The 27,728-nt window shown below is 40.1% G+C and overlaps 1 protein-coding gene across 1 annotated transcript; it reads right to left on the minus strand.

Annotated features, from left to right (window-relative positions):
• Positions 1–20,817: 20,817 nt before the first annotated feature.
• Positions 20,818–27,357, minus strand: LAX1 (lymphocyte transmembrane adaptor 1). Its single transcript, XM_054562963.1, has 5 exons — positions 27,269–27,357; positions 24,689–24,798; positions 24,217–24,327; positions 23,568–23,653; positions 20,818–21,624 (listed from the first exon to the last, which is right to left on the minus strand). The coding sequence occupies exons 1-5, from the start codon at positions 27,355–27,357 to the stop codon at positions 20,818–20,820; spliced, it is 1,203 nt and encodes a 400-aa protein (XP_054418938.1).
• Positions 27,358–27,728: the final 371 nt, after the last annotated feature.

Here is a 27,728-nt window from a genome sequence, read left to right on the forward strand (position 1 = left end):
TGTTTCCTATTCCCATTGCTTCTGTTTAGTTTGAGTCCTTTACCATTTGTTGCTCATTTTTCAGGTTGCTGCCACGTTAATTGTGCTGCCTCTCCATCTTGCCTTCTTTTTGTTTACCTTATGAACTACACAAAATTTCTATTTCTACAATAAAATGCAAATAAAATCTAAACACCACACACACACACACACACACACACACACACACACACGTACTTGCTTATGCCTAAAAGTTTTTCTAGAGAATTTATTAACAGTGGTTAACTGATGAGCTGGATATCTGAGGTGGAAAGGAAGCTTTTTATAGTACATTTTTTGTACTAAGCTAAATGTGTGTTACCTTTCTTACATAAAAACTAGTTTTTTAAAAAATACATCTTTACACTTTGATCCAGCAATTACACATCTAGTAATTTATCCTGTATTTGTACTTATACATGAGCAAAAATGATATACATATATGCATATGATATAACCTAAATGCCTATAACTACTATAATGCTAAATACAAAAGAATACAGCTATACAATAAAGTTCTATGCTGTCATGAAGAAGAATGGTGTGCTTTGTACTATGTACCTCTGTGTATTAATATGTGTGATCATTATACAACATTATCATTTTCTATAATAGAACCATCTCTAGAAGAGTTTAGACGAGACCTGAACAATGAGGGTTAAGGGGTGAATCCTGGAGAACAGAACATGCAAAGGAACTAAAGAACTGGAAGCCTGGGAATTTGAAAGGAAACTAAGGTAGAACTTTGTCCTTGAGCCATGGGAGTGTCACAGTACAGGCACTAGCCTAGAGTGTGTGGGTTCTTGACTTCATGTAGGAAAGATTTTACCACATGAGTCCAGGTAATTTTGATAGTACATGAATTAAGACTGGGGACAGTGAAACAAAGGAAAGACTTAGGATAGAAGAAGCAACAGGAGAGAGCATAGGTGACGCTCTGCTTTGGCTCCCTAGAAACGTTATAGGAAAGAACTGAGCCAAGGCAGGGCCACTGTTAGCTCACTAGGAAGTAAAGGTCACAGTGGCAGAAGCGAGTCAAGGCAGGACTACTTTTAGCTCACTGGGAAGTCAAAGAATAAGGGGGCCCTGGAGATAGGATCAAGAGTAACCCTGGTGTGAGCTGCTGCTGCCCACTACTCCCCTGGTTGCAAGTGTCCTTGGGTCCCTTAGAGTTTAGGAGGAAATAAAAAGGTCATGTTTGAGAAAAGGCATGGGCATGCTCTAGAGTGAACCATGCAGGGTCTTTGTCCTAAGGGCTTCTTACCTTTTATCTGTGGGTGAGAACATTGATGAAGGGTTTCAGCAGAATATTTATCAGCTTTCCAGGTACATTTTTAAAAACTCTTTAAACAATATTTTATTTATTTAATTTTAGAGAGAGGGGACGAGAAGGAGAAGAAGAGGGAGAGAAACATCAGCGTGTGGTTGCCTCTTGCATGCCCCCTGCTGGGGACCTGGTGTGGCAACCTAGGTATGTGCTTGACTGAGAATTGAACCTGCGACACTTTGGTTCGCAGGCTGGCACTCAATCTACTGAGCCACACCAGCCAGGGGTCCAGGTGCATTTTTAATATGCTGATGCATCAAAATGAGCGCATGGGCAGGGTGGAGGGTTGGGAATATTCTTTGATCTGCTATACTATTTTACTTTTATCTTGAGTCTGACTGGCTTTTAGTGGGTTTTTTTGTTATTTGTTCCTCTGACTTCATCTGTCCTTGGGTTCGGCTGGCACAAGTGGAGTTAATTGGGTCTCTTTTTTCTCTCTCCCAGTATTCTTTGGTTAGGGAGGAGAGGTATAAACCATTCATTCTCAAGTGTCCTTGGTTAGGAGAAATAAGTTCTTGTAATTCACCAGCTGGCTGTAAGCTGCTCAAACTATTTGATCTTGTTTAATTTTCTGGTCTCAGTTTTCCCATACCACTTGCCCAGGAATTTTCCTAGCTTCTTACTATCCTGCCTCAGGAGGGGGAGTTTAAAGAAACAGAAAATGGTGAATAGGGGCCAATGATTGCATCATGATTTGGAGTTGGACAGACCTGAGTGTGAATCCTGACTTTGCCACTTACACCAATGATACCTTGGGCACATCACTAGAACTGTATAAGCATTTGTAAAAAGTGGTTAATAATATTATCTAACAGAGTTACTGTGAGGATTCAATTGGATAATGTATATAAAGCTATTAGCACAAAGCCTGGAACATAATAAAGTATCAATTAATGCTGGGTAATAATAAGAGGAGAAATAAGCCCTGAAAAGGATCAAGCCAATTTAAAACTAATGTCCCTACAATAGTAATTTCAGAGAAGCTATGAGGATATAAATCCAAATGAAATATATTGAAGAGTACATGAGAAATGAAAAACTAGTCAAGGGACTTGGCAATGAAGATAAGTTGGGAAATTAGGTGTGCCACTTAAAGCTATATCAAACTTAACTGCTGAAAACAAAGATGAATTATTGAAAGCAGCTAGAAAAAAATGAAATATAAGAGAAACAGTGGTGACCAATGATTTCAGTGGCAAAAGATTACTCATAGGAAACAATGTATGTTAGAAAACAGTAGAACAAAATCTTTAACGTGCCAAAAGAAAACATCTGTCAACCCAGAATTCTATGTCCAGCAAAAATATTCTTTAAGAATGAAGGCTGAATAAAGTCATTCTCAAATCAAAGACAACTAAGAGACTGTATCATTAACAGAACTGTTCTAAGAGAATTGCTAAAGGAAGTTCTTCAGGCTGAAGGGAAATAGTACCAGAGGGGAGTTTGGAATTTTAGGAGTAAAAGAATAGTTATAAAAGTGTTAAATAGCTAGGTAAATATAAAGGTCTGTTTTTATTCTCCCAAGAGTCCTTTGAATATGTATGACTAAGTGAAAGCAAAAATTATGTCATTGTTGGAGTTTTCGAATGTACACATAATATATGTAATAGCTATGCTATAAAGAAGGAAGGGTAAAGAGGTCTATATGGTTAAATGCTTCTACATATTACTTGAGGTAGTAAAATATTAACTCTGAGTAAACTATGAAGAGTTAGTTATATACATTGGATTTTCTAGGCAACCCCTGTAATGGTAATCCAAAGAGCTATAGGCAAAAAGCTAATAGATAACTTAAAATGGAATAATAAAGAAATATTCAAATAATAAAGAAAAACTGGAAAGATGGAACAACAACAATAACAACAACAACAGAAATGAAAAGCAGAAAACAAATCATAATATGGTAGCCCTAAATCCAATCATATTAATAATTATATTTATTACATACTTGTATAGAAGGTCTAAATATACCAATTAAAAGGCAAAACTATCTGACTGAATTTTAATAGATCATGTCATGGTTGCAAAACATTGTAATTGCCTTAAATACCAATTGTTCACTTTAAAAGGGTTGATTTCTTGTTATTTGAATTTTACTTCAATAAGTAACTTAAAAAAATACCACAACATAGGCTATATACCACTTTAAATACAAAGACATAGTTAGATTAAAAGTAAAAGAATGGAAAAGAATATACCATACAAACACTAATCAAAAAGAGAGCTGGTGAGAGAGAAAGGACAGCTCTTTTTTACAGATAAATTACAGTTAATAAATGGAGGAGAAATGAAGGAAATAGAAAGTCATTATTATGCCACCACTGTAATAATTGTTACAGGCAAGATTCACCAATGAATGCTAAAACTAATAACATAAAATTTTAGAAGAAACTGGGTATTTGAATAGTCTGAAAGTATATTCCCTGAGATGTTTATTTGTTACAAAAGGGGGTATTAGTCATGTTATAGTAGAGAAACTCTTGCAGACACCAAGTGACCATGTTAAAAATCGCCAGTAATAAGACATATTGATATCACATACCTGCTAACATAATGCACTTTTTTGGGCATGTTACTTCCAAAAATGAATAACTTCAGTCTAATCATGAGAAAATATCAGACAAAAGACAAATCGAGGAATACTTTACAAAAAAACTGACTAGCACCCTTGCCAGGTGGCTCAGTTGGTTGGAACATCCTTCTGTTCACCAAAAGGTTGTGGATTTGATCCCTGGTCAGGACTCATACCTTAGTTTCAGGTTCGATACCCAGTCAGGACACATATAGGAAGCAACTGACCGATATTTCTCTCTCACATTGATGTTTCTTCCCTTCCTCTCTCTCAAATCAATAAAGCATATCCTGGGGGGAGGATTTAAATAAAATAACTGACTAATACTATTCAAAAGTGTCAAGATCATGAAAGACAAGGCATGAATGGGAAACTGCCCCTGGAGGAGACTAAGAAGACATACAACTAATTGTTACGTGGGACCCTGGAACAGAAAAGAAAACAGTGGTAAAAAGCTGGTAAAAGCCAAATAAAGTCTGTAGGTATGTTAATACTATTGTACCAATGTTAATTTCACAGTTTTCATGATCACATCATAGTTATACAAGATGTTAACATTAGGAGATATTTGGTGAAATATATGGGGGAAATCTCTGTACTAGTGGGAAGGGAGGGAGGAAGGAAGGAAGGGACATTAGCTATATTAACATCAGATAAGCAGACTTCAGAACAAAGAATATTACTAGTGATAAAGAGGGGTGTTGCTGTATTTTGCTGTGTATAATATGCACTTTTCTGCCCACATTTTTGAGGGAAAAATAAGGATGTGCATTATACATGGGTAGTACTAATTCCATATCTATATAAATGTTTTTAATTCTTTTATTTATGTTTATGTGTTAAAAGTATAACTCTAAAAAGCAATAATGATATGTGTATGCAAAATAATACCTTGGAATATGATCATCTGTTGTGTTTCTAAATATAAATAAATAAAAAATTAAATTAAAAAATTAAAATGACAGATTTTTTTTCTTGAAAGTTTGGGCCAAAAACATGAGTGGGCATTATACATGGCAAAATATGGTATATGACAAAAGTCAATTCACCAAGACATTATATTCTAAATGTGCAAACAACTAACAATAAAGTGTCAAAATACTTAAAGACAAAATGAGTAGAACTGAAAGGGTAACTAGGCAAATTCACAGTTACATATGAAGATTTCAGTACAGTGGAACCTTGATTCTCAAACTTAATTTGATCCAGAAGGCTGTTCAAGAAGTTATTTGTTAAAAAACTGAATCATACTCATACTGACACATTCTCTTATATGTTTGCCACCTGAGAGACACATAACTGATCATACAGTTATCAGCATGAAAAGGCTGTCAGGGCGAGAACCAAAGTTTGGTTCAACAACTGAGACATTTTTTCTGTGAACAACTTGGTTGAGAAACAAATTGTTCAAGAGGGGAGACGTTCGAAAACCAAGGTTGACTGTATCCTCTGAGTAAGAAGGAAAATCAGTAGGTATAGATAACCTGGACAACACTGTCAACTGCTGGGAAAATCTCTGGGGCCAACAGACCAAAAAAAGAGGCTGACAACTAAAGAATTACATCGTTTATTTGGGGAACTTACATACATGATGTGTCTTGGGTGGCTGCAAGATGGTGTGGATACTCTTTGCTGCATGGCAGGTACTAAAGAATTATGTAGAACAGGGCAGGATGCATGGGGCACTGGTGCATGACCCGCCACAGATAGGGGGAAAATGACTTACATGCTTTCCCAGAGCAATGCAATGACCTGTCCCAGGAACCAGCAGGCTGTGGGGCTTAGGGCAAGGATCGATCAGTTTCTGAGGATGTTTACATGAAACAATCCCTGTTCAGGTCTGGCTCTAGCTCCAAGGTCCAGCAGCAGTCACATCACTGAACAGCCTCAGCTCTGCATCAACCAACTTAATCTGACATTTCAGAGGATTCCACTTAACAATAGTTGAATACATATATTTTTTTAAAGGACAAAGCATTTTTAGAATCATAGCATCTTTAAAAAAAAAAGATTTTATGTATTCACTTTTTAGAGATAGAAGGAAGGAAGGAGAAAGAGAAATAGAGAAATATCAATGTGTGAGAGATACATCGATCACTTGCCTTGCACCTGGCCCCAACTGGGGACCTGGTCCACAACCCGGGCATTTGCCCTGACTGGGAATTGAACCAGTGACCTTTCAGGTTGTAGGTTGGCACTCAATACAATGAGCCACAGCAGCCAAGGGTGAATACATACTCTTTTCACATGAGATTCTGCAAAATTAGAACACACTTGGAGAGTTAGCTCTTAATCTGGGATTATGAAGAGTGGGTTTTCTCCTCTTCTAGACAGTCAGTGTTCTCCAGGACACCTGAGCTAAACCTGAGCTCTGTCAGAGATTCTCAAGATCTGAGACCAGGTTACCTAGGGATCTTGTAAATTTGGCCAAGTGGAAACCTCCTCTGATGTGTCTGCCTGGCATCATCCAGGCCGTTGGTGGCTCTCTATGGCTGCTTTCTGCTTTGACATTCACTGTGACTTCCAGGAAAGGAAACACCACCCTTAAGTCAATATTGTATCTCATACATAATCTAAATCATTTTATCAGGAAGCTAGCAAATGTATCAGGCCTAGCAGCATTCTTCCTATTTTTCATGTCTTCTTTTGAAACCCAGATGTTTCTGTGTGCCTGTGTGTGCATGTATCTTTGTACTTCTCTGAATGTTATAATGGGCTTGAGATATTATCAGATTCGTCTGTCATCAGAAATAGTAATCGTTATGGGAGACCAAATAATCCCGGCCCCCAATGTATTCACGCCTTAATCCCTGGGACCTGTGAATATGTTACCTTACATGGCAAAAAGGGCTTTGCAGTGTGATGAAATGAAGCATTTTGAGAAGAAGAGATTATTCTGGATTATCTAGGTGGGCCCAAAGTAATTACAAGTATCTCCATACAAAGAAGACATGAAGGCAAATCAAGATGGCAGAAGAGTGAGTGGAAGTCACACTGACCTCCTTCCAGGAACAACCTCGAATTACAGTTAAATTGTGGAGAAATCACCTGGAATAAACAAGTGAACAATAGTGAGAGAGGAGCCTTGTAACTTCGGAGACAGAAGAATCGGCTTTAGTGCAATCTAACTGATAAGGAGTGCGGTACAAACTCGAGAAGGTGGGGGGTGGAGTGCCCACAGGCAGCAGCACCAGAAGGATATTGAAATGGCCAGTTGGATCCCCCTGAGAAGAGCAGGGTCTAAACCAAACGCGGGGGTCTCTAGCCTACAGCACCAGAGCCCAAATAGAACACAGAAAACAGCCAGCTGAGAAAAGTAGCAGGGTTGCTCTCTGCCAGAGACAGGATACTAGAGACACAAAGAACTGTTTAAAGAAACAACGCATAAATTTTCATTTGCAGCCACTTACCCTGGTCTCTGGCCAAGGCGGGGGCAGAGTGGGCTAGAGACACCTGAGAAGAGACTGGGGAAGGAGTCTTTGGGGAGAGAACTGAGAGAGTAGCCGGGGGGATCTCGGTGCTGACTCATCTTCCATGCGGGAGCAGCCATGTTGCTCAGGCAGAGACCACACCCCTGAGCAGCAGCAGCATCAGAGGACCCAATAGCCCCACCCCGAGGTGAGATTCCACCCCACCCTGTGCTGTCTAAGCTGCCTGCTGAGTGGAGAGTGGCAGCCACAGATAGTAGATCCCTGGCAAAAATGGGCGCAGAGAGGTCTGGACACTTGAGGAGAGACTGGGGATGGAGGCTTTGGAGAGAGAACGGAGAGAGTAGCTGGCGGGATCCCAGTGCTGACTCCTCCCCCATACAGCAGCACCATGAGAGGACCCAATAATCCCACTCCCAGGAGAGACTCCGCCCTGACCTGAGCTGTCTAAGGCGGCCTGCTGAGTGAAGAGTGACTGGATTAACAGCTGAAGGAGACAGCCATGAACAGTCAATTCCTGGAAGTCTCGAACAGGCTGCCTAAAGACTGATAGGGATGACATCTGACATCATCAGAGGCAGATCCAGAAAGTAAAAACAACGGTCTCCTACCATAGAAGTTCACACCCCAAAGTCAGGAAATCAAGACAGATCAACCTAAGAAGCAGACGCAAAAAAGAAGAGTCTCACAAATAATGGGAAGACAAAGAAATACCCGCTACTCAAAGGGAAAGGAGGAATCCCCAGTAAGAGAATTAAATGAAACAGAGGTAAATAAACTATCAGATATTGAGTCCCAAACAACAATTCTAAGGAAGGTCAATGAGCTCAGTGAGCTCAGAGAGAATGACAAGAAACTACAGGGAAACTATGAGGAACTTATTGCAAACTATGTCAGCATGAAAAAGGACATAGAAACTATCAATAAGAGACAACAGTAAATGAAGAATACAATTTCTGAATTGAAGAAAACAGTAAAAGGAATCAAAAGCAGGCTACATGAAGCAGAGGATCGAATCAATGAGCCGGAGAAAAAAGCTCCCAGACAGAGCAAGAAAATTAAAAAAAGACTCAAAAAAGAATGAACAGGCATTGAGGGAAATGCAGGACAACCTGAAACGTAAAAATATCCATATAATAGGGATACCAGAAGGAGAATAGGATGAGGAAGGGATAGAGAACATGTTTGAAAAAGTAATGATGGAAAACTTCCCTAATTGGAGGAGAGAAGAAGTCACTCAAGTCCAGTAAGCACAGAGGGTCCCATTCCAAGACATATCATCATTAAAATGGCAAATATCAAAGACAAACAGAGAATCCTAAAGGCAGCAAAGGAGAAAGAGGTAGTAACATATAAGGGAGCCCCCAATAGGGCTAGCAGCTGACTTCTCAACAGAAACACTGCAAGCCAGAAGGGAGTGGCAAGAAATAATCCAAGTCATGAATAGCAAAGGCCTGCAACCAAGACTGCTCTACTCAGCCAGTTTCTCAATCAAAATGGAAGGCAAAATAAGGAGTTTCCCAGAAAAAGAAGGCTAAAAGAATACGCCTTCACCAAACCAACGCTGCAAAATATGCTAAAAAGACTGCTCTAAGATGAAGAAAGAGTCTGTGAATACCCAGTTCCTTTCACAGTTGCCAATACTTGATATTAACAATATTTTTAATAGGTATTAATCTGATTGTGACAATGATGTGTTATTTTAATTGTTCCTTTTTTATTTGTTGAAACTAAACCTGTTTTGTATATTTCTTGCCTATTTCTATTATTTTTAAGAAGCTTTAAATGACTTTTTGGTATTCTTTATCCATTTTTTGATTAAAGGTTTGTAGAATTTTTTCCATAAAAAAGAAACAAAACAAACCATTAACCCTTTTTTTAGATGTGTTGCAAATACTTTCCTACTCTATTACTTGTCCTTTATCTTTTACATATATCTTACTGTACAGTCTTAAATGTTTAATGTCATATTGTCAATATTTCACTTTATAGCTTCTGGGTTTGAATATTTTTCTTCATGGTAAGAAAAATATTAGTTTGTATTTTCTCCTAAAACTCCTTAGAAACTTTGTGTATTGATTTTTAACACACCTGAATATTTCTTGTATAATGTGTGAAGTAGGGCTCTATATTTGTTTTATTTCAAGTAAGAGTGGTCCATGCACCTTATTTGTTGAATAAGCCTTATCTTACCCACTGATGTGAAATATCAACTTAATCATATATTATATTGTTAGGCAGATATATACATTTGTCTCTAGAATGCTCACTATATTTCATTGATCTACTTGATTATTTCTGTGATGGTGTCATGTTGGTTTAATTGCTGAGACTTTATAATGGTTTTAAATTTTTTAATATTTTATAATTTGACATTTAAAAAAATAAATAAAATCAATCTGCACTGAAAGAAAGATATAAAGAGAGAGAGAGAGAAAGATGGAACTCTTACCTTTTGCGGCAACATGGATGGAACTGGAGAATATTAGGCTAGTGAAGTGGGTCAGTTGAAGAAAGACAAATAAATACCATGGGATCTCACCTATAAGTGGACTCTATTCAACAAAATAAACTAACGAACAAAATAAACCATAGGCATGGAAACATGGAGCAGACTGAAAGTGACCAGAAGGGATGGGGAAAGAGGACAATGGTGGAAAGAAGGGGAAGGGACTAGACAAGCAACATGTATGAGTAACCCCTGGACATGGACAACAGAATGGGAATTGACTGTGGGAGCGGGTGTGGGGGTGGGATGGGTGGAGGGGCGTAAAGGGGAAAAAAATGAGACAACTGTAACAGCATAAACATGATTTATAAATTTAAAAAATATTTTTAAAAAATAAATAAAAATGCATATAATAAAAAAAGCAATCTATTTAAAATGTTCTAGCTTTGTGTCTTGTCTTACTCTCATTGGGAATACTCTGCATTGTAGATAATATAAATATAGTTTTGTTTCAATTGCAATTATATGTTTTTTAAAATTCCTCTCCATTTATTTCTTTTTTTGTTTTTTTTTATTGTTCAAATACATTTATCTCCATTTTCCCACCATCACTTTCCCATGCGCCACTCACCCTCACCTCCCACCCTCAATCCTTCCCCACTTTGGCTTTGTCCATGGGTCCTTTATACATGTTCCTTGATTTGACCCTTTCTTTTCTTTTCCTTGTTACCTTCCTCCCTCCTTCCCTCTCGTTACTTTTGGTTTGTTTTTTTCTTTCAATATTGCTGGTTGTATTTTCCTTGCTGTTTGTTTTTTGATTAGGTTCCACTTATGGATGAGATCCTATGAATTTGTCTTTCATCCCCTGGCTTATTTTCCTTGGCATAGTGCTCTTCATGTCCACCCATGCTGTCGCGAAGGGTAGTAGCTCTTTCTTTCTTTCTGCTGTGTAGTGTTCCATTGTGTAAATGAACCATAGTTTTTTGATCCACTAATTTATTGATGGGCACTTAGGTTGCTTCTAACACTTGGCTATTGTAAATTGTGCTGCTATGAACATTGGGGTACATAGGTTCTTTTGCATTGGTGTTTTGGGAGTCTTAGGGAATAATTCCAGCACTGGAATTGCTGGGTCAAAAGGCAGTTCCATTTTTAGCTTTTTGAGGAAGTTCCAAACTGTTTTCCACAGTGGCTGCACCAGTCTGCATTCCCACCAACAGTGTACTAGGGTTCCTTTTTTACCACAACATCACCAGCACCCGTTGTTTGTTGATTTATTTATGATGGCCATTCTGACCAGTGTGAGTGGTATTTCATTGTGGTTTTAATTTGCATTTCTCTGATGGCTAGTGATGATGAGCATCCTTTCATATGTCTCTGGGCCTTGTGTATGACCTCCTTGGAGAAGTATCTGTTCAGGTCCTTTGCCTATTTTTTTAATTGGATTGTTGGTCTTCCTGCAGTGGAGTCATGTGAGTTCTCCATATATTTTAGAGATCAAATCCCTATCAGAGGTACCATTGGCATATATAATTTCCCATATGGTTTGTTCCCTTTTCATTTTGCTGATTTTTTTTTTAGCCATGGAGAAGCTTTTAATTTTTATGAAGTCCCACTTGTTTATTCTTTCCTTTATGTCCCTCGCTCTAGGGGACATACCGGTAAAAATACTGCTGTGTGGAATATCTAAGATTTTCCTACCTATCTTCTCCTCTAGGACTTTTATGGTGTTGCGACTTACATTTAAGTGTTTTATCCATCTTGAGTTTATTTTTGTGTATGGTGTAAGTTGGTGGTTAAATTTCAATTTTTTTGCATATAGTTGTCCAGCTATCTCAACACCATTTGATGAAGAGGCTCCTTTTACTCCATTTTAGGCTTCTACTCCCTTTGTTGAATATTAATTGACCATAAAGAAATGGGTTTATTTCTGGGTTCTCTATTCTGTTCCATTGATCTTTGTGTCTGTTCTTATGCCAGTACCTGACTGTTTTGATTACAGTGACCTTGTAATATAGTTTGACGTCAGGTATTGTGATCCCGCCTACTTTGTTCTTCTTTCTCAAAATTGCTGCAGCTATTTGTGGTCATTTATAGTTCCATATAAATTTTTGAAATGTCTGTTCTATACCTGTGAAATATGTCATTGATATTTTAATAGGGATTCCATTACATCTATAAATTGCTTTGGGTAGTATGGACATTTTGATGTTAATTCTTCCAATCCATGAACATGGTATATGCTTCCATTTATTTGTCTTCCTTAACTTCTTTTTTCAGTGTTGTGTTGTTTTCTGAGTACAGGTCTTTTACCTCTTTGGTTAAATTTATTCCTAGGTACTTTATTTTTCTTGTTGCTATAGCAAAATATGATATTTTTTCTGATTTCTGATATATTTCAATTGCAGTTATATTTTACATGCTTATTCTAATGTGGATCCCAGGACAGGGGACATCAGGACATTTGTATTTTTTTTTTTTATTTTTTTTTTGAAAGTGAGTTGTTTTTTTTTTGAAAGTGAGTTTTTTTTTTTTGAAAGTGAGACATTTGTATTTTTTAACAAACATTTAAATAAAGCAAAGAAGAAGAAGAAGAAGAAGGAGAAGGAGAAGGAGAAGAAGAAGAAGAAGAAGAAGAAGAAGAAGAAGAAGAAGAAGAAGACATGAGAGCGAGAATCAGAAGAGGAGGCATGATGACAGAAACAGAGGTGGCAGTGGTTGCTCTGAAGATGGAGGACGGGCCGGGCCCTGACCCATGGGATGCAGCTGGCCTGTAGGAGCTGGAAAAGGAAAAGAAACAGATTCTCCCCTGGAACCTCCTGAAGGAACTACAGCCCTGCTGACACCTTGGTTTGAGTCCTATGAGACCTATTTCAAATTTATGTTGTCTAGAACTGTAAGATCATAAATGTATATTGTTTTAAGCCACTAAGTTTGTTGTGGCAACAGGAAACTAACACAGTAGTTAAATTTGTCAGTCTTCTTTTTTTTTTTTAAATACCTTTCTAGGTTTTGGTCCATGTTTAGAAAGACCTTTACCAATCTGAGATTATAAAATTTTTCCCCTTGTCTCTTTTTGAAGCTTCCATAGTTTTAGATTTTATAATTTTAATAGATTGACTAATTGAAGGGACCTGGTAGAGGTCCATATCTTGCACTGGTAGTACAGCAAAATGGAAGCATTGATGGAAGAATCCTTGTCCATTTGACCTTTGTATTAGGCTTATCTTTCCCTCCAGGAGTCCACCTATGCCAATAGGTGGACATGGCCATTTACTGTCTAACCAGCTGACACTCAGGACTGCAAAACTTAGACCTGAGCATCATGTGATGGGGGAGACTGAACACTGAGGGAACCACGGTTCTTGTGAGAAGGGATGTGCTTTCCATAGTTGGAATGGGAAGGTGAAATGTCCCATGTTCCTGTGAAGAGAGTCTGGTAAGCACATGGACCCGAGGACAGGGAAGAAAGGTCTATTGAAACAATGTCAGCTACATAACTTGTGGGACCCAGTGCAAAGTGAAAATATGCGGCCCCTTATTCTAAAAGTAGGTAAAAAGTGCTGTTAGAAGTTCTGAAATATAGAGCTTTTCCCTTTCTTTTAGTCTCTTGACTTCTTATGGTGTTCCTTACTATTTAATGCCATTCTAAGTAAAGTTAGAATTTTAAATTGTTAACATGAATTTTACCACTTATATTTATATTGTGTAATGCCAGTTTAAATGCAAATATATCACCATTTAACTCATATGTGGAATCACCAAAATTGCACAATTTTTATTTTGTAGCTAGTACATTCATACAGATGGCCTTTATTATTTGTAGATTCTGTGTTTGTAAATTTACATACTTGCTGACATTTATTTGTAACCTCAAAATCAGCACTCTTGGCACTGTTGGTCATTCATGGATATGTGCATGTGCAGAACAGGAAAAATTTCAGTTGGCAAACACCCATGTTCACCTATCTAAGGTTGAACAAGACAAAATTCTGCTTTCTCATTTCAGCTCTCAAACTGAAAAAAAGTGTCTTTACTGCAGTTTATGTAGTGGCACATTGGTTTTTATTTCTGTGGTTTTTCTTGATCATTTCACTGTTTCAAATGACTCCCAAATGTAGTGCTGAAGTGCTGCCTAGTGTTCAAAGGGCAATAAGGCTGTGAGATGTGTCTTATGGAGAAACTATGTGTGCCAGATAAGCCTCCCTCAGATGTGAGTTACAGTGCAGCTGGCTGTGAGTTTCAATGTTAATGAATTAACAATAGGTGTTAAATATAGTGTTAAACGGAAATACACACAAAACAAGATTATATATTGATCAGTTATTGGAAATGTTGTTACCAGAACTTTAAAGCAACCTCATTGTTTATTTCCCTTAGGAGCAGTGTGGTTCAGTAGTATTTACTAGTTCAGTATTAATGGTGACTTTCTAGGCTATAACTTCTATGAATGACAAAAATTAATTGTATTTCATTCTTACCAGGACAGTGGAAAGGCTGCGCAAAATAGCTCAATGGTTTTTACTCCTGTGATACTGCGATTTATAATAAGAAATACTATATATTTGATCTTGTTAAAAAATTTATTTATTTTTAGCGATGGGGCAGAGTGGAAGAAAGAGAAGGAGAGAAACATCAATTGCCTCTCACACACACCCTACTGAGGACCTGTCCCATAACCCAGGCATGAGCCCTGACTGGGAATTGGACTGGCGACCCTTTGGTCCACAAGCTGGCACTCAATCCACTGAGCCACACCGGCCAGTGATATATGGTTGGTCTTTGTCCCTATTTCTGGCACAGAGTTCCTAGAACACTTGGAATTTTGTAAGTGGTGAGAGTGACAAATGTTGACAAAGTTACCTTTTGTTTTGTTAATGGTGACTTTCGGATCACACTTAAAGAGGGGAACGATTGTCAATTGTTGCAGAACCAATCATGGGATTAGAGGGTTACAATTTTCAGTCCCACCCCACTGACCTCCAGGGAGGGAAGAGGGGCTGGATGTTCAATCTATTGTCAATAGCCAATGATTTAATAATCAATCATGCTTATGTAATAAAGCCCCCTTAATACCCAAAAGAACAAGGTTCAAAGAGCTTCTGGGTTGGTGAACCAGAGTGCTTTTACCATGAGGATAGAAGCCCCTTCATTTGGCACTTTATTTGGCTGTTGATTCATATCCTTTAATACCCTTTGTAATAAATCAGTAATTTAGTGAGTAAACTTGTTTCCTGTGTCTTATAAGCTGCTCTCACAAATTAATCAAACCCAAAGACAGAGTCCTGCGAACCTCTGACTTATAACCGGTTGGTCAGAAGCACAAGTGACAATGTGGACTTGAAATTGGGATCTGAAATGGAGGTCCAGTCTTGTGGGACTGAGCCTGTAACCTGTGCAGTCCGATGTTTTCTCCAGGTAAGTTGTGTCAGAATTGAGTTGAGTTGTAGGACACCCAGTGGTGTTGGAGAATTGCTTGGTGATGTGGGAATACCCCACATTACTCCTGGTGATCTGAATTTTTACCTCCACTTCTTGATCCACGTACATTTCACTAACACGGTCCACCTTCCACTTGTTGAGAGTAAGGGAAGACTGAAAGGAAAAGAAACTATGGGTAACCCAATTTTTTTCTTTCTTGTTATGTCATGTTATTTTCAGCATAAGAGGTTAACTAATATAAGGAAGTAGCAGAAGTAGCATAGCTTTCCTTGGTTGTTTCTCTTAGAATACCAGTGCCTTCTTTCTGTGACACCAGCTTATTGACTGGTTTAAGACTCAGAGTTCCTTGCATCAGTACAAGCCCTCAGCCTGTAAGAAAACTGGAAGTGACAATAAAATTCCATGATACTAAGGCAGGGTTCAGGGAGGAGACATGCCAGAGGGGCAGCAAAATCTTGTCTTGTGCTCACCATCAGAGACGAATGACAAAGAGGGAAGGAGGAGAGTTGGCAAACCTGTATTTCATATTAAACAGAATTCTGCCTTGGTTCAGTGGACTGAGTGCTGGGCTGTGACTCAAAGGGCCGCTGGTTCAATTCCCAGTCAGAGCACATGCCTTGGTTGTGGACCAGGTCCCCAGCAGGGGGCATATGAGAGGCAACCACATACTGATGTTTCTCTCCCTTTCTCCCTTCCTTCCCTCTCTAAAAATAAATTTAAAAAAATCTAAACAGTATTCTGAATGATATCACAATCCATGTAAGTTTGAATATTTAATTCACTACACTTAACTAATTAAGAAATCATAACTGCTTACTTATTTTTATATCTATTTTCTCATCTTAATCTTGAAAAAAATTTTCTCATATTTAGCATTATCAGGTATATGAGATCAGGTAATTACTGCAGTTGGGTGTTCAATTTAACTAAAAATTTCCTGGCAAGTGATGTGAGAAAGTAAAACTATAAAGGGAAAGAATTATAATAGAAAATCTTTTATCCACTCATTTGTAAAAATTCTCAGAACAAGAAATAAACAGAACAGTTAACTATCTGAGACAATTATAATTTATTAATCATTCTCAATGGGAGAATATATATAAGTGTAACTGGCTTATTGGGGTATAAATATGAGTTGGCTTTTTTTTTTAAGACCTGCCCCCCAGATGTGGTAGTTTGAACCTTCCTTTCCTATTGGTTGGTATCTTTCTTAACAACTTATTTTGATCCCATGATTTTTCATTTCCTTTTGGTTATAAGAATTCTCTCATGCTAATACTTAAGATGCAGTTTTGTCCAAATTTTTGTTCTTACATCTGATACAAATCCCTCCTTACCTGACTGGGTGAGATTGTCATACTCCCTATGTGCTTGTTGCTTCCTTGGCCATCAACACCATATTGACATGGTGCCCTCTGTTTGGTAGGAATTTAAATGCTGGGCACTTACAGGGTGAATCTGAGAGCCTGAAAAAATCTACTCAAAATACAATCACAAGATGTGGGAGAACTAGCTCCTGAAATAGTGTCTTTATCCCAATGTTTAGTCTATTTAAGCTACTGTAACAACAACAACAAACCCACATACACAGGTTGGGTGACTTTAGCAACAAAAATTTATTTCTTGCAGTTCTGGAGGCTGGGAAGTCCAAGCTCAAGGTGCCAGCAGGTTTGGTGTCTGGTGAGAGCCCACTTCCTGACTCGTAGACAGATGTCTTCTGGCTGTGTCCACACATAGTGAAAGGTGAGGGGGCTCTCTGAGGTCTCTTTTATTAGGGCACTAGCCCCATTCATGAAGGCCCCACCCTCATGACTTAATCACCTCCCAATGCCCCACCTCCAGATATCATCGTATTGGGAGTTAGGTTTCTGCATAATGAATTTTGGGGGCACACAAATGTTCAGTTTATAGCACCCACACAAGTGCTTGTAAGGCCACCTTAGATTTGTCCTAGAGGCCCTTGCCTGGCCCCTTGTGGAAGCAGTGTCAACAAGATGACCCAAGCCCAGTCACTATCCCCCAGTGACACTCTTATTGTTGCCATGCCCAATAATGGGTGGCCAGCTGCTCCGCAGACCCCCTCTCTCAGTTCTGGCAATGTTCTCCTATTTCTCCCTTTTCTGGGGCATCAGGCACTCTGCAGAAGGAGGTTACTATCCAGGGGACATGGGGGCAGTGAAGGAAGAAACAACCTTTCTTCCTGAGCAGGATACTTCTCAATGGCTAGTCTGTAACATCTCAGTCCTCTCCCACAGAGCAGGGATGAACCATGGGGGAGAGCAATATATGGTAGAACTAATTTTCCTACTCTCAGTAAGCCCTGAGGGGGATTGGTTGACCCCTAACAACTGGTGGCCCTCTGACCTCGGAATGTGGGTTGTTTTATACCTTTAGTACTCAGCTTTAGGCCTTAGCCTTGATTCCTGAACAATAGTTAAACCTTCCTTGACATTTTATGGTATAAGTAGGTACACTGGAACCACATCATCAATCAGCAATTATCGATAACTACCTTTATCTTCATCCCTGTTCTGAGAGCCAAGGTGAGTGCAAAGGACTTAACCATATTTAAGTCAAACTATGTTTGCAGCAAGCAAAAGAATGCGAACTGATAGGAGAGACTGAGTGTATATGCTAGCAAAACAATTCAGAAAACAAACTCCCAGAACAATTACACCAGCATGTGCTTTATGTTATACCCATTTTGCAGAATAAGAAACAAAGGCACACTTATTTAAGGGATTATCATTTTGCCTTTACTCCCAGTTTTATCCATGCTTTTAAATTATTATTTAGAAATCATTTACAGAAGAATTGCAAAGATAGTACAGAGTTCCTATATACCCTTCACCCACTTTCCCCTAATGTTAACATCTCCATACCATGGTATATTAATCAAAATTTAAAAAACTAACATTAATATACTACTATTAACTAAGATATAACTTTTTTGTGGATTTTACAATTTTTTTCCTGCTAATATTCTTTTTCTGTACCAGGATGTAAACCAAGGTACCATGCTGTACTTACTCATTATGTATCCTCAGTGTCCTCCAGTCTGATAAGTTTCTCAGCCTTTCTTTGTGTTCCATGACACTTTTAAGAGTCCTCCTCTGGTACTTGTAGAATGTCATACAATTTGGGTTTCCTGACTTTTTTCTCATGATAAGACTGAGTTGTAGATTTTAGATAAGAATATCAGAGGTGAAGTATACTTTTCCTCAATCATATAACAAAATAACTTATTACCAGTGAGTTATCCTTGAGCACATGATCAAGATAGTGTCTGGCAAGTTTCTCCACTCTAAATTTACTTTTTCCCCATTTCATATTCTATTTGTTAGAAAATAGTCACTAGATCCAGCCCACACTGAAAAGGAGGGGAATTAAGTTCCAGGGGGAGTATCAAATAATTTGTCGACATGTGTGTTAAAATCATCACAATAGTATTTTGGGGAAGAGTCTGAGGTTATAAAACTGTCTTATTTCTCCCTAAAGTGTCACTCACTAATTTTAACATTCATCTAGACTTACCCATAGCAATTATTCTGTGGTGTCTTAATGGTGATTTTCTTTTTCTGTCATTTCATCTACACTTCTTGTTTGTAATTTACCTGTAAGGAAGACTAATCCTTTTTCCTCATTTTGTCTATTTGACCATTGGTATGGATATCAACTATGGATATTTATTTTATTATTTGGGTAATACATTTATTTTATAATTACTTATTTTTATTTCTCAAATAGTTTTAGCTTTGACGTTGGGAGCTCTTTCAGTTGGCTCCTTTGGATATGCTCTCATCTTTTCTTCCCACCCTCCTTTAGTTTCTTTTCTTTCCCACAAGATAGTCAAGCTCAGCCTGTTTTCTCTGTCCCAGCCCTAGACATAGTCCTGTCTACAAGGAGCTCTGGTTCTGTTTATTGGAGAACGATATTTAGAAACCAAGCTCTGACTGCTAAGTGTGTTCGTTGTTATTGGGGTGTCATCGTATCTAGCCCCTCTTGTGGAAAAGCTAAGAAATGTATGAATATTCACCTATGTATATACACATATCTATATTAATTTCTGTATCTATTCATACATGTATATAAATAAATAAACATGAGTTCAAACTGTACCACCAACTCTGATCCAGCACCAGAGTTCTTTGGAGCCTTTCCTACGTCCTTATTTGTTACTCCTTTCTCTGATAGTAAGAAACCTGTGGATCCGCATCTGTAATATATTTACTTGTTTGTTTAACTTTAGTATACACTCAAAGTAGTTTCAGAATTGCTAACCTATACGCGTGTGAAATACAAATTTACCAACTGGAGTGCAGTGTTTTTCTAGAGTTCTTTGTGTCTTCATCTTAGTTTCAAGTAAAAACATTGTTTTCCAAAGTTAATTAGGCCAACTCTTCTTCCTCACCTTCTTCACTGAGGTTATGTCATATATTTGTAATACAGTTAGATTCATTTATCACAATCTACATTTCATCATGTGTTCCCCTGACAGCCTGGTTAATATTTTTAATTTGCATGTAATAAAAGTCACTCTCTATGCTCTACAGTTTTTTGCATTTTGACAGATACATGAGGACCATCATAGTACCATACAGAACAGGTCCATTACCTAAAAATTTCTTTGTAGTAACCGCCCCCACCATTTCCTCAAACTTGTCAACCACTAATCTGTTTTTCATCCCTATAGTTTTGCTTTTTCCAGATGTCACATAAATGGAGTATACAATAGATGTTTAAGTCTAGCTTCTTTCACTTAGAAAAATGCATTTAAGACTTGTCCATGTTATTGCATGAATCAACAGTTCATTTCTTTTTACTGTTGAGTATAGCTATTCATTGTATAAATATATCACAGTTTACACATTCATTTGTTGAAGGATATTTGGGTTATTACTAGTTTTTGACAAATGTGAATAAAGCTGCTGTAAATAATCATGTATTTTTTTGGGCGTGTGAACACAAGTCTTCAATTCACTTGGGTAAATACCTAAGAGTAGAATGGCTGGGTCATATAAGTATGTATTTCGAGAAATTGCCAAATAGTTTCCCAAAGTGAATCTTGTGCTTTGCAATCCCATCAGCAGTGAATGAGAGTTCCTGTTGTTCCACATGTCCAGCTTGGTTGTCTATCCTCATTTTAAAGTGGAAACTGTCCCCCACCTCTACTCTGACTTCTCCCTTCCTATTGGCCTCTGTTCAGATTACAAAATAATCTGAATTTTTGCTTTGCAGATTGCTGGTATCAGTGAAGATAATGATTTTAGACTACTTTATATTTCCACTGTGCACTAAAGTACTCTCTCTCTCTCTTTTTTTTTTTTAATCTCCTAACAGTCCTAAAAGGCAGTTTTAGGAAACACCTTTAGGTTGGTATAAGAGATCAAATGGTACACTATTTGAAAAGAATTTCTTTCTGGATTTCTCAAACCTCTGCTTTTGTGAGCCACTTACCCTACTCCTTTTGGCCTCTTTCTAGATGAACAAAATGAATCCAATGAAACAAGAATGGCTAAGGTCTTCACTGGGATCCCGCAGGATAGACTGCATGTGGCTTTCTAGCTAGGGAGGGTGGGTCTTATTTAATCAGGAAGGAGCCAGGTGTCTGTGTGTCTGGTTCCTGCCCAGAGACCCCGCCTCCTAAATTGGCAGGAAGCACCAAGTTGTAGTCATTAGAGTCCCCACCTGACATCTCTTCTTCCTGTTTCATCTGACTATTCTCACTCTGTGAAGATGGCTGATAAATCACATAATCCTTTAAATCCAGGAACCTCCCCGATTGCGTGACAAGTTGAATGTGAGCCCCTTGACCATCTCTCTTGCCCTCTACATGGTTTGCATTTGAGGATGTCACTTCTTCTGCCTGACACTGGCTTCCATTGGAATCTGCTGGTGGGACATTTTCATAATCTCTGCAGTACTGAAAAGACATCCAGGGCTGTTTGCCCTGGATGGCCTCAAGATCCAACTCTGCCATGTTGACATAGTCATTTGAGGTCTCTGAAGAACCTTCCTCATCACTGAGTGGATCCTTGTTTTCAGTTCCCAGAGACCAAAAACTGGTGCAATCACTGATGTTGCCATAGTCCTTGTCTCCTTCCTCAGTAAATTCTAGCTCTGGGACAATTGGAAGGATAAAGAGATTCCCAGGGGAGTTGTTGGGGGAAGCTACAGTTTCAGCAATCTCTTCTGCTGTGGGGACATTGACATAATCTCTTGAGTCCTCTGAAGAAAAGCTCGGGTGGTCTCCAGGTGCTCTGACGTTGACGTAGTGTGCTGAGGGAGTGAAGTTCCCACATATCTGGGGCCTGGTGGCATTGTCATAGATTCCCACAGCGTGAGTCTGGGCTCTGTGCACCTGGAGGACATTGCCTGCTTGGGAGGGCTAGGAGCAAGAAGAGAAAGCCAGTAACAGGAGAGAAGCAGAAATATGGACAAAACCTCTCTTCTTCCCACCCAGGACTGTTAAGTGATTGTTCCTTCACTCAGTTCTCCACCGTGGTGCATAGCTCTCAATCGGGGGTCTCCAAATGCAAAGCATTAGATGGTAGGAAGGTATGAGAAAAATGGGCTGAGTTTGGGGAAAGCAACCATGTAGATGTGATGATAAATTGAAACTGTTTTTTGGCTACAATGTGGGGTTGTCATGGGGAGTGGAGAGAAATTATTATAAACTGGAGAGAGAGCCTGCCACCTCAGAGCACATTGAAGGGTAATAGAACATTGTGCCTAATGGTAAAGACAGGTTCAGACTGAGGGTGCAGTTACTGGCCTCACCACTCTGTCCTGGGTTTAGGCAAGTTACCTAACTTCTTCGTGCTTTATTTTCCTAACTTATAAAATGGGGATAATTATATTACCTATATTTTAAGGTTTCTGTGAGGAGTAAATGGGTTAGTATATGTGAAATGTTTAGAATTGCTCCTGGCACACAGAAAACACTAAAATGTTTGTTGTTATTATTAAAGGGGCACCTGATTTATGGCCATTAGAGATACTGCTCTGATGTTCCCAGAACTTCTGAATTTTCAAGAAGAGCTGGGCATCTGGACTTTAATGTGAAATCTTATAAGATTTTTAAATGTTGACAACTGGCTCAAATGTTCTCCAAATGCTACAGAGTCCAAGCTAACCATATTTGTGGGCCGAAGTCAGTTTGGGATCTAAGCTCTGTATGCAGAACCCCCTCAGGGCTCACCGAGTCCTGGAACTAGGCTTGGCAAGGGAGTTTCCTTTTCCCTGCACTGTGTCTGTGGAGTCCAAACATGGGACGTGCGGAAGGAGGAGGAAGCAAAGGTGGCGACATGGAGGTTGCTGCGCGGTAAAGAGAGGCTGGGGAACAGCAGACTCGCCGCCAGCAGCAGGACCGCATTCACCTTAGATGACCCTAACCAAAGCGACTGGCTCTCCACCAGGCGAAGCCGTCCCTTGACGGCCCCGGTGCCTCTGCCCCGCACTGTGTGGGACTCCCCGCAGGGGCTGCCCTCGGGCCCAGGGCCGCAGCAGAAGACATGTGGGGCTATTGTTATCCACTGAAATGCTCTCCTTGTATCCTCAAACGAGCCCCTATTATTTGGTCCAAAACTTTCTCTTCTAGTTACAGTGCTCAATGACCTATGACTATTTCTGTTATTGAGAACAACCAAAATAACTTGACACAAGCACCAGAAGCAATTCCTAAAGCAGGAATTCCTAAAGCAGGGGTTTAAGCTGTTTTGAGCACCAACAGCAACTTTGGAATATCTTTGGCCCTCCTGAGGCAGTTGCTTTGAAGAGGGCCATACTGATCTGAATAAGCATCACGTGTAGGTTAAAAGAACCCTTGCAATTCTTACATCCTGCCCTGGAAGACTCCTGCCCTAGTGCCTTTCTTCTTCTTCTTTTTTTTTTACCCTCACCCAAGGACATTTTTTTTCCCACTGCTTTTAGAGAAAGAAGAGGGAGAGAAGAGAGAAACTTCAGTGTGAGAGAAACATTGATTGGTTGTTTCCTGTGCGAACTCAAAGTATTGGACCTGCAACTTAGGTATGTGCCCTGACAGGAGTCGAACACTCCAACCAACTGAACCACACCAGCCAGGGCCCTGGGGCTCTTCTTAAAATCCCAAGCACTTGCTCATATCTTTCTTAATTTTTCTCCATGGGCAGCAGGGAGGTTCTGGGGCTAGTTTTCTGATTTATTAATAGGGCTGCAAGGGTGAGTGCCAAAGGACACGTTGTTTGTTTGCAGTGACACAAGATCTGGGACCTACAACTCTTTCACCTGAGTTCTTCTGCCAGAGACAAGTAATTTTCCCCCAAAGGGCTGGACATTTTGTGTGACTCTTACCACATGCTCAGAGCGAGGGCTGTCAGAGTTTCTGGAGGGGAGGCTCTCGATACTGAAAATATGGATACTCCTTGACTGATGTCTCCCTGAAAGGACAGAGAACAAATCCTGATGCTAGTTAGCCAGTCCTAGCTTCAGCCTACACACTCCCCGCATCGTGGGTGAAGTGGGTATCTGGTACTTGGGGGCTGGTGTTCTTTGGTGAGAGGGTCAAAGTTACGAGGATGATGTGCTTCTGAGACCTGGAGCCCTCCTCAGCCTCTGTGGTGCCAGAGGACACTAGCACAGGGGCGGAGGGCTGGGAGGGAAGCACCTGGTATGAACCCCTCCTGCCTGTAATGCTGGAGGCAATGTTCTCCTTGGGAAGGCTTTCCCCATCCCTGGACATACCCGTTCATCCTCTGCTACCTTAACAGCAGGAAAAACCCAAATCCCAAACCCAGAGAACCCCCTGCTCCCTTTTCAGAGCTTTCTAGGCTCCCTACTAGAGTTGCATCTTACAGTTTATCTATTCCATTCTTCTCCATGCTTCCTGAAGGGCAGAAAGTTCTGGAAGTTTAGAGAAAGTTCCTTCCAGAAGGTGAGAGTTGCATTTTTGGGGCAGAAGTCCCATATGTCTGAACTCCATGGATTAGAAATAGAAACCTACCTAGCTCTTCTTGCCTCCGGGGCAAGAGGTCATAAATATTTTTGGCTCGTTGTCTGGATCGGAGCACAGTCAGCAAGAACATGTTGGTGACTTGCAGGTAAGGATCCCACCCTGAACAGCAATGAGAGGGAAGGGAATTCTTTGGGTGACATGGTCCCTGAAAGTGTTCCGCACCCGCACCCTGCCTCATAAAAAGTACATTTCAGACTTGACAAATTTGAGCAAATGGAGGGAAGAGAAAACAAGGGCCTGGGGTATTAGATCAAAGACTTTGAAAACAGAACTCCAATCAGCACTAAGCCTTTTGGAGCCACAGCCTAGGATCTTGAGGGAGACAAGGTCCTGTGTGTCGGATAAGAACAGAGGAGTTCTTGGTGCAGTAGTTTATGCCTGAAGAAGAAACTGGGCTTTAAACGACAGGCTAGCTTATTGGTCCTAGCATGTCTCAACTTTGGATAAACAAGGGACTCACGCTTCTTTCGTCGATTCCAGTTCCACAGGATGCAGAGAATGGCGATGACTAGGAGAATGGCGAGGAGTCCCGCAAACCCAGAAATGATGTTGCTGCTCTGGTCTTTATCTCTGTGAGGAAAACTGAGTGCCATGCCCCAGCCAGGGAGGATGGGGAGGTTGGTGAAGATGCTTCCCTTAGGACTTAGAGCCTGAGGATTTGGCATGGGAGCCTGGTGAGGGAAGGCCAAGCTGGGGTGGGCTGTGTGGTGGGAGAGGGGCATCTCTTTGTGGACAGAGGGAAATTGGATACAGGAGAAGGAAATCTCCTGTGTGAACGCTTATTGGATGCCAGGGTTTTGAATGTGAAACTTATTTAATCTTACAACACTCCTGTCTCTCTCTTTGTGGCCCCAGAATCTGAGATTTAGACTCAGGTAAAGTAACATATCAAAGATCCCACAGGTAGGAAGGATCAAAGATGGAATATTTGGGCCAAAACGTCATGCTTTTTTCACTGCATCACACTGGCCTCCAAACTTGCAAAAGCAAGTTCATCTGCCCTTGTTTCCCCTTGTTCCTAGACCTAGGCTTCCTATCTTTCAAGGTGGAAAGGATTACCCAATTTACAATTAGGGAGTGGCGCTGTGACAGAGTCCAGCTTGCGTACACGTGAATAATCTTCTCAGCCCCAACTTGTGAAGCTGGTCTCCGAGCAACACTGTTCTGTGGAATTTAACCAACACACATGCAATGAGCAAGTTCCATGCCAGTTGCAATTTCCCGGCAGGGGTGGGGTTAGTGCTCTTTTTTGCCTGTTTTAAATAGCAAGCAGCCAGTTGAGGTTACAGAAGGAATCACTAGCAGACCTGCCACCTCCAATATTAGAAACCAGGTCATCTAACAGGGAATGTTTTTGTCCTCCTGAGTCCTAGTCTTGTTTATCCAACTTTATATTGGACATTTGTACAAGGCTGCCTAATAGATATTTCAAACCAAATCTCTCTGAAACAGTTCCTGCTTTCCCATAAGCCTGCTCCTCCTCTGGTGTTTCCCAACACCTGGGAGCTCCATCTGAAATCATCCTTGACTGCTCTCTTTCTGTCATGTCTCACTCTTCAACCAGCAAATTCTGTTGCTCTATGCTGGGTATTCATCCCAAACCCAGTTACCTCTCAGCCCTCCACTGCCACCACCTGGCCTAAGCCACCACGTGTTCCACATCGGCCTTTGCAATAACCTTCCTAATGGGTCCTCTTGCTTTCACTCTCAGCCCCAACATTCTATCTTCACGTACGAGCCACTGTGATCCTCTGAACAGTAAACCAGATTGCGCCTCTCCATGACTTTTCACACCTGGGATAACATCCATAGTCCCAACACAGTAGGACCTCACAGCACCTTATATTCTGGCCTCTTCCTACCTTCTACCTCATTTCCTACCAGTTTCCTTCCGATGTTGCCAGGATTCCTTGCTGGTCTCGCCCATGCAAAGTACAGTCCTATCTCAGACCTTCTGCTCTCTCCCAGGTGGCTGCATGGTTCAGTTCCCCATTTAATTCAGGTCTCTTTTGAAATGTCACCTCCTTAGACACAACTTCCCTAGCTACACCTTATTATTCTCAGTCTTCTTACTCTGCTCTGGTTTTTCTTCATAGGGTTTATGACTGACATCATATTATACATTCATTTATCTGTTTATATCTGACTCTCCCACTTGAGTATAAGCTCCAGGAGGTTAGGGACTTGTGTATTGCGTTCACCTGGTACCTGGAATAGTGAGGGCCTGATGGATATTTGTTAAATGAATGAATGAGTGAATTCATAAACAAATGAATAAATACAAAAATTCTTCTCTTTGGAGGGGGTAGGTACCCAGGGTTCAGACTTTATGAATTCATTCCCCATCAATGTCCCTGTCCACTTGCAAGTGACATGTGTTTGTCATGGTAATAACATTTATTTCCCAAAAGTACAATGATTTTGATTTTAAATTTATTATCGTTGAATTGTACTGTTACCATAGCACTGAAATTTATACCTACCAGTGTTCCTGAGATTTTGACTTTTAATTTTGTTAGGAAGGTTTTGAAAGCAAAGACAGAGCATAAAATTGACATTGGCGATTAGTTCTGTGAGATTTTATGTCCTAAAGACGTATCTTTTTACCTTATCCACGATTACATTTTTCATTCATGGCAAATTTTTAGGACCTAAAAACACATCTTTGGGAAAAGTGGGCCTTTTGCTTTTATCATAGTGGGACCTAGTACTTTTCTGAGGGGGAACTGGAGGCCCTTGAAACAGGAAAGATTGAGGGCAGCGATCAGGGTCTCCAAGAGGTGAGAAATCCGGCCAGGCCAGGCAGCTGGCTCTAAGACAATCTTGTATTGTCACAGCTTTTCCTGTCCCCCAATGACTCCTTTTTTCCCTCAACGTCTCTTTCTCTCCTGTGAGCAGTTCTGAGCAAACTTCTCTGAGTCTAGAGTCTGGTAGTCTCAGTGGACCTGAGCCCGGCTGTGAGGGGTGGCAGCCTCCCAGGGTGGACCAGGGCCCTCTGCAATTCGGGGAAGGGTGGAGCTCACCACCCAGAGCCACTCACCTGTCCAGCCGGCCGAGAGTTACCTGCAGAGTGTTGGGCTCTGAAGTCCTCCCTCTGATTCCAGAAATGGTTGGGGTGATGACGTCCATTGTCACAGGAACCTCTCTCTGTAAGCCTCTTAATCACAGTCAGCTAGGCAGCATATCTGCCACTTATCCTTGATTTTTCCTAAATTGCTGATTCCCAAGAGAAAAGGCAAAATTAGTTTGTATTTTACATATAACCCTTTGTGGTAGAATTCCACCCCGCCCCCCCCGCCCCGCCTTTTTTTTTTTAGTAGATAAGAATGACATAAATCCTCCTGGTCTCCAAGTCTTCCAAACACTCCCTAATGCAGAATGTTTTACTTTCAACATTTCCTCTTAAATCTTTATTCAACAAAGGCCCTCACACACAGACAAAAAAGTCTGTTGGTTTTTAAACTTCCAATATTTCCTTCTAGAATTTTCTTTTTTCCAAC

The sequence above is a fragment of the Pteronotus mesoamericanus genome, unplaced genomic scaffold (genome assembly GCF_021234165.1).
Source record: "Pteronotus mesoamericanus isolate MK-2021 breed Mesoamerican mustached bat unplaced genomic scaffold, CSHL_Meso_final scaffold_705, whole genome shotgun sequence".
Lineage (NCBI taxonomy): Eukaryota > Metazoa > Chordata > Mammalia > Chiroptera > Mormoopidae > Pteronotus > Pteronotus mesoamericanus.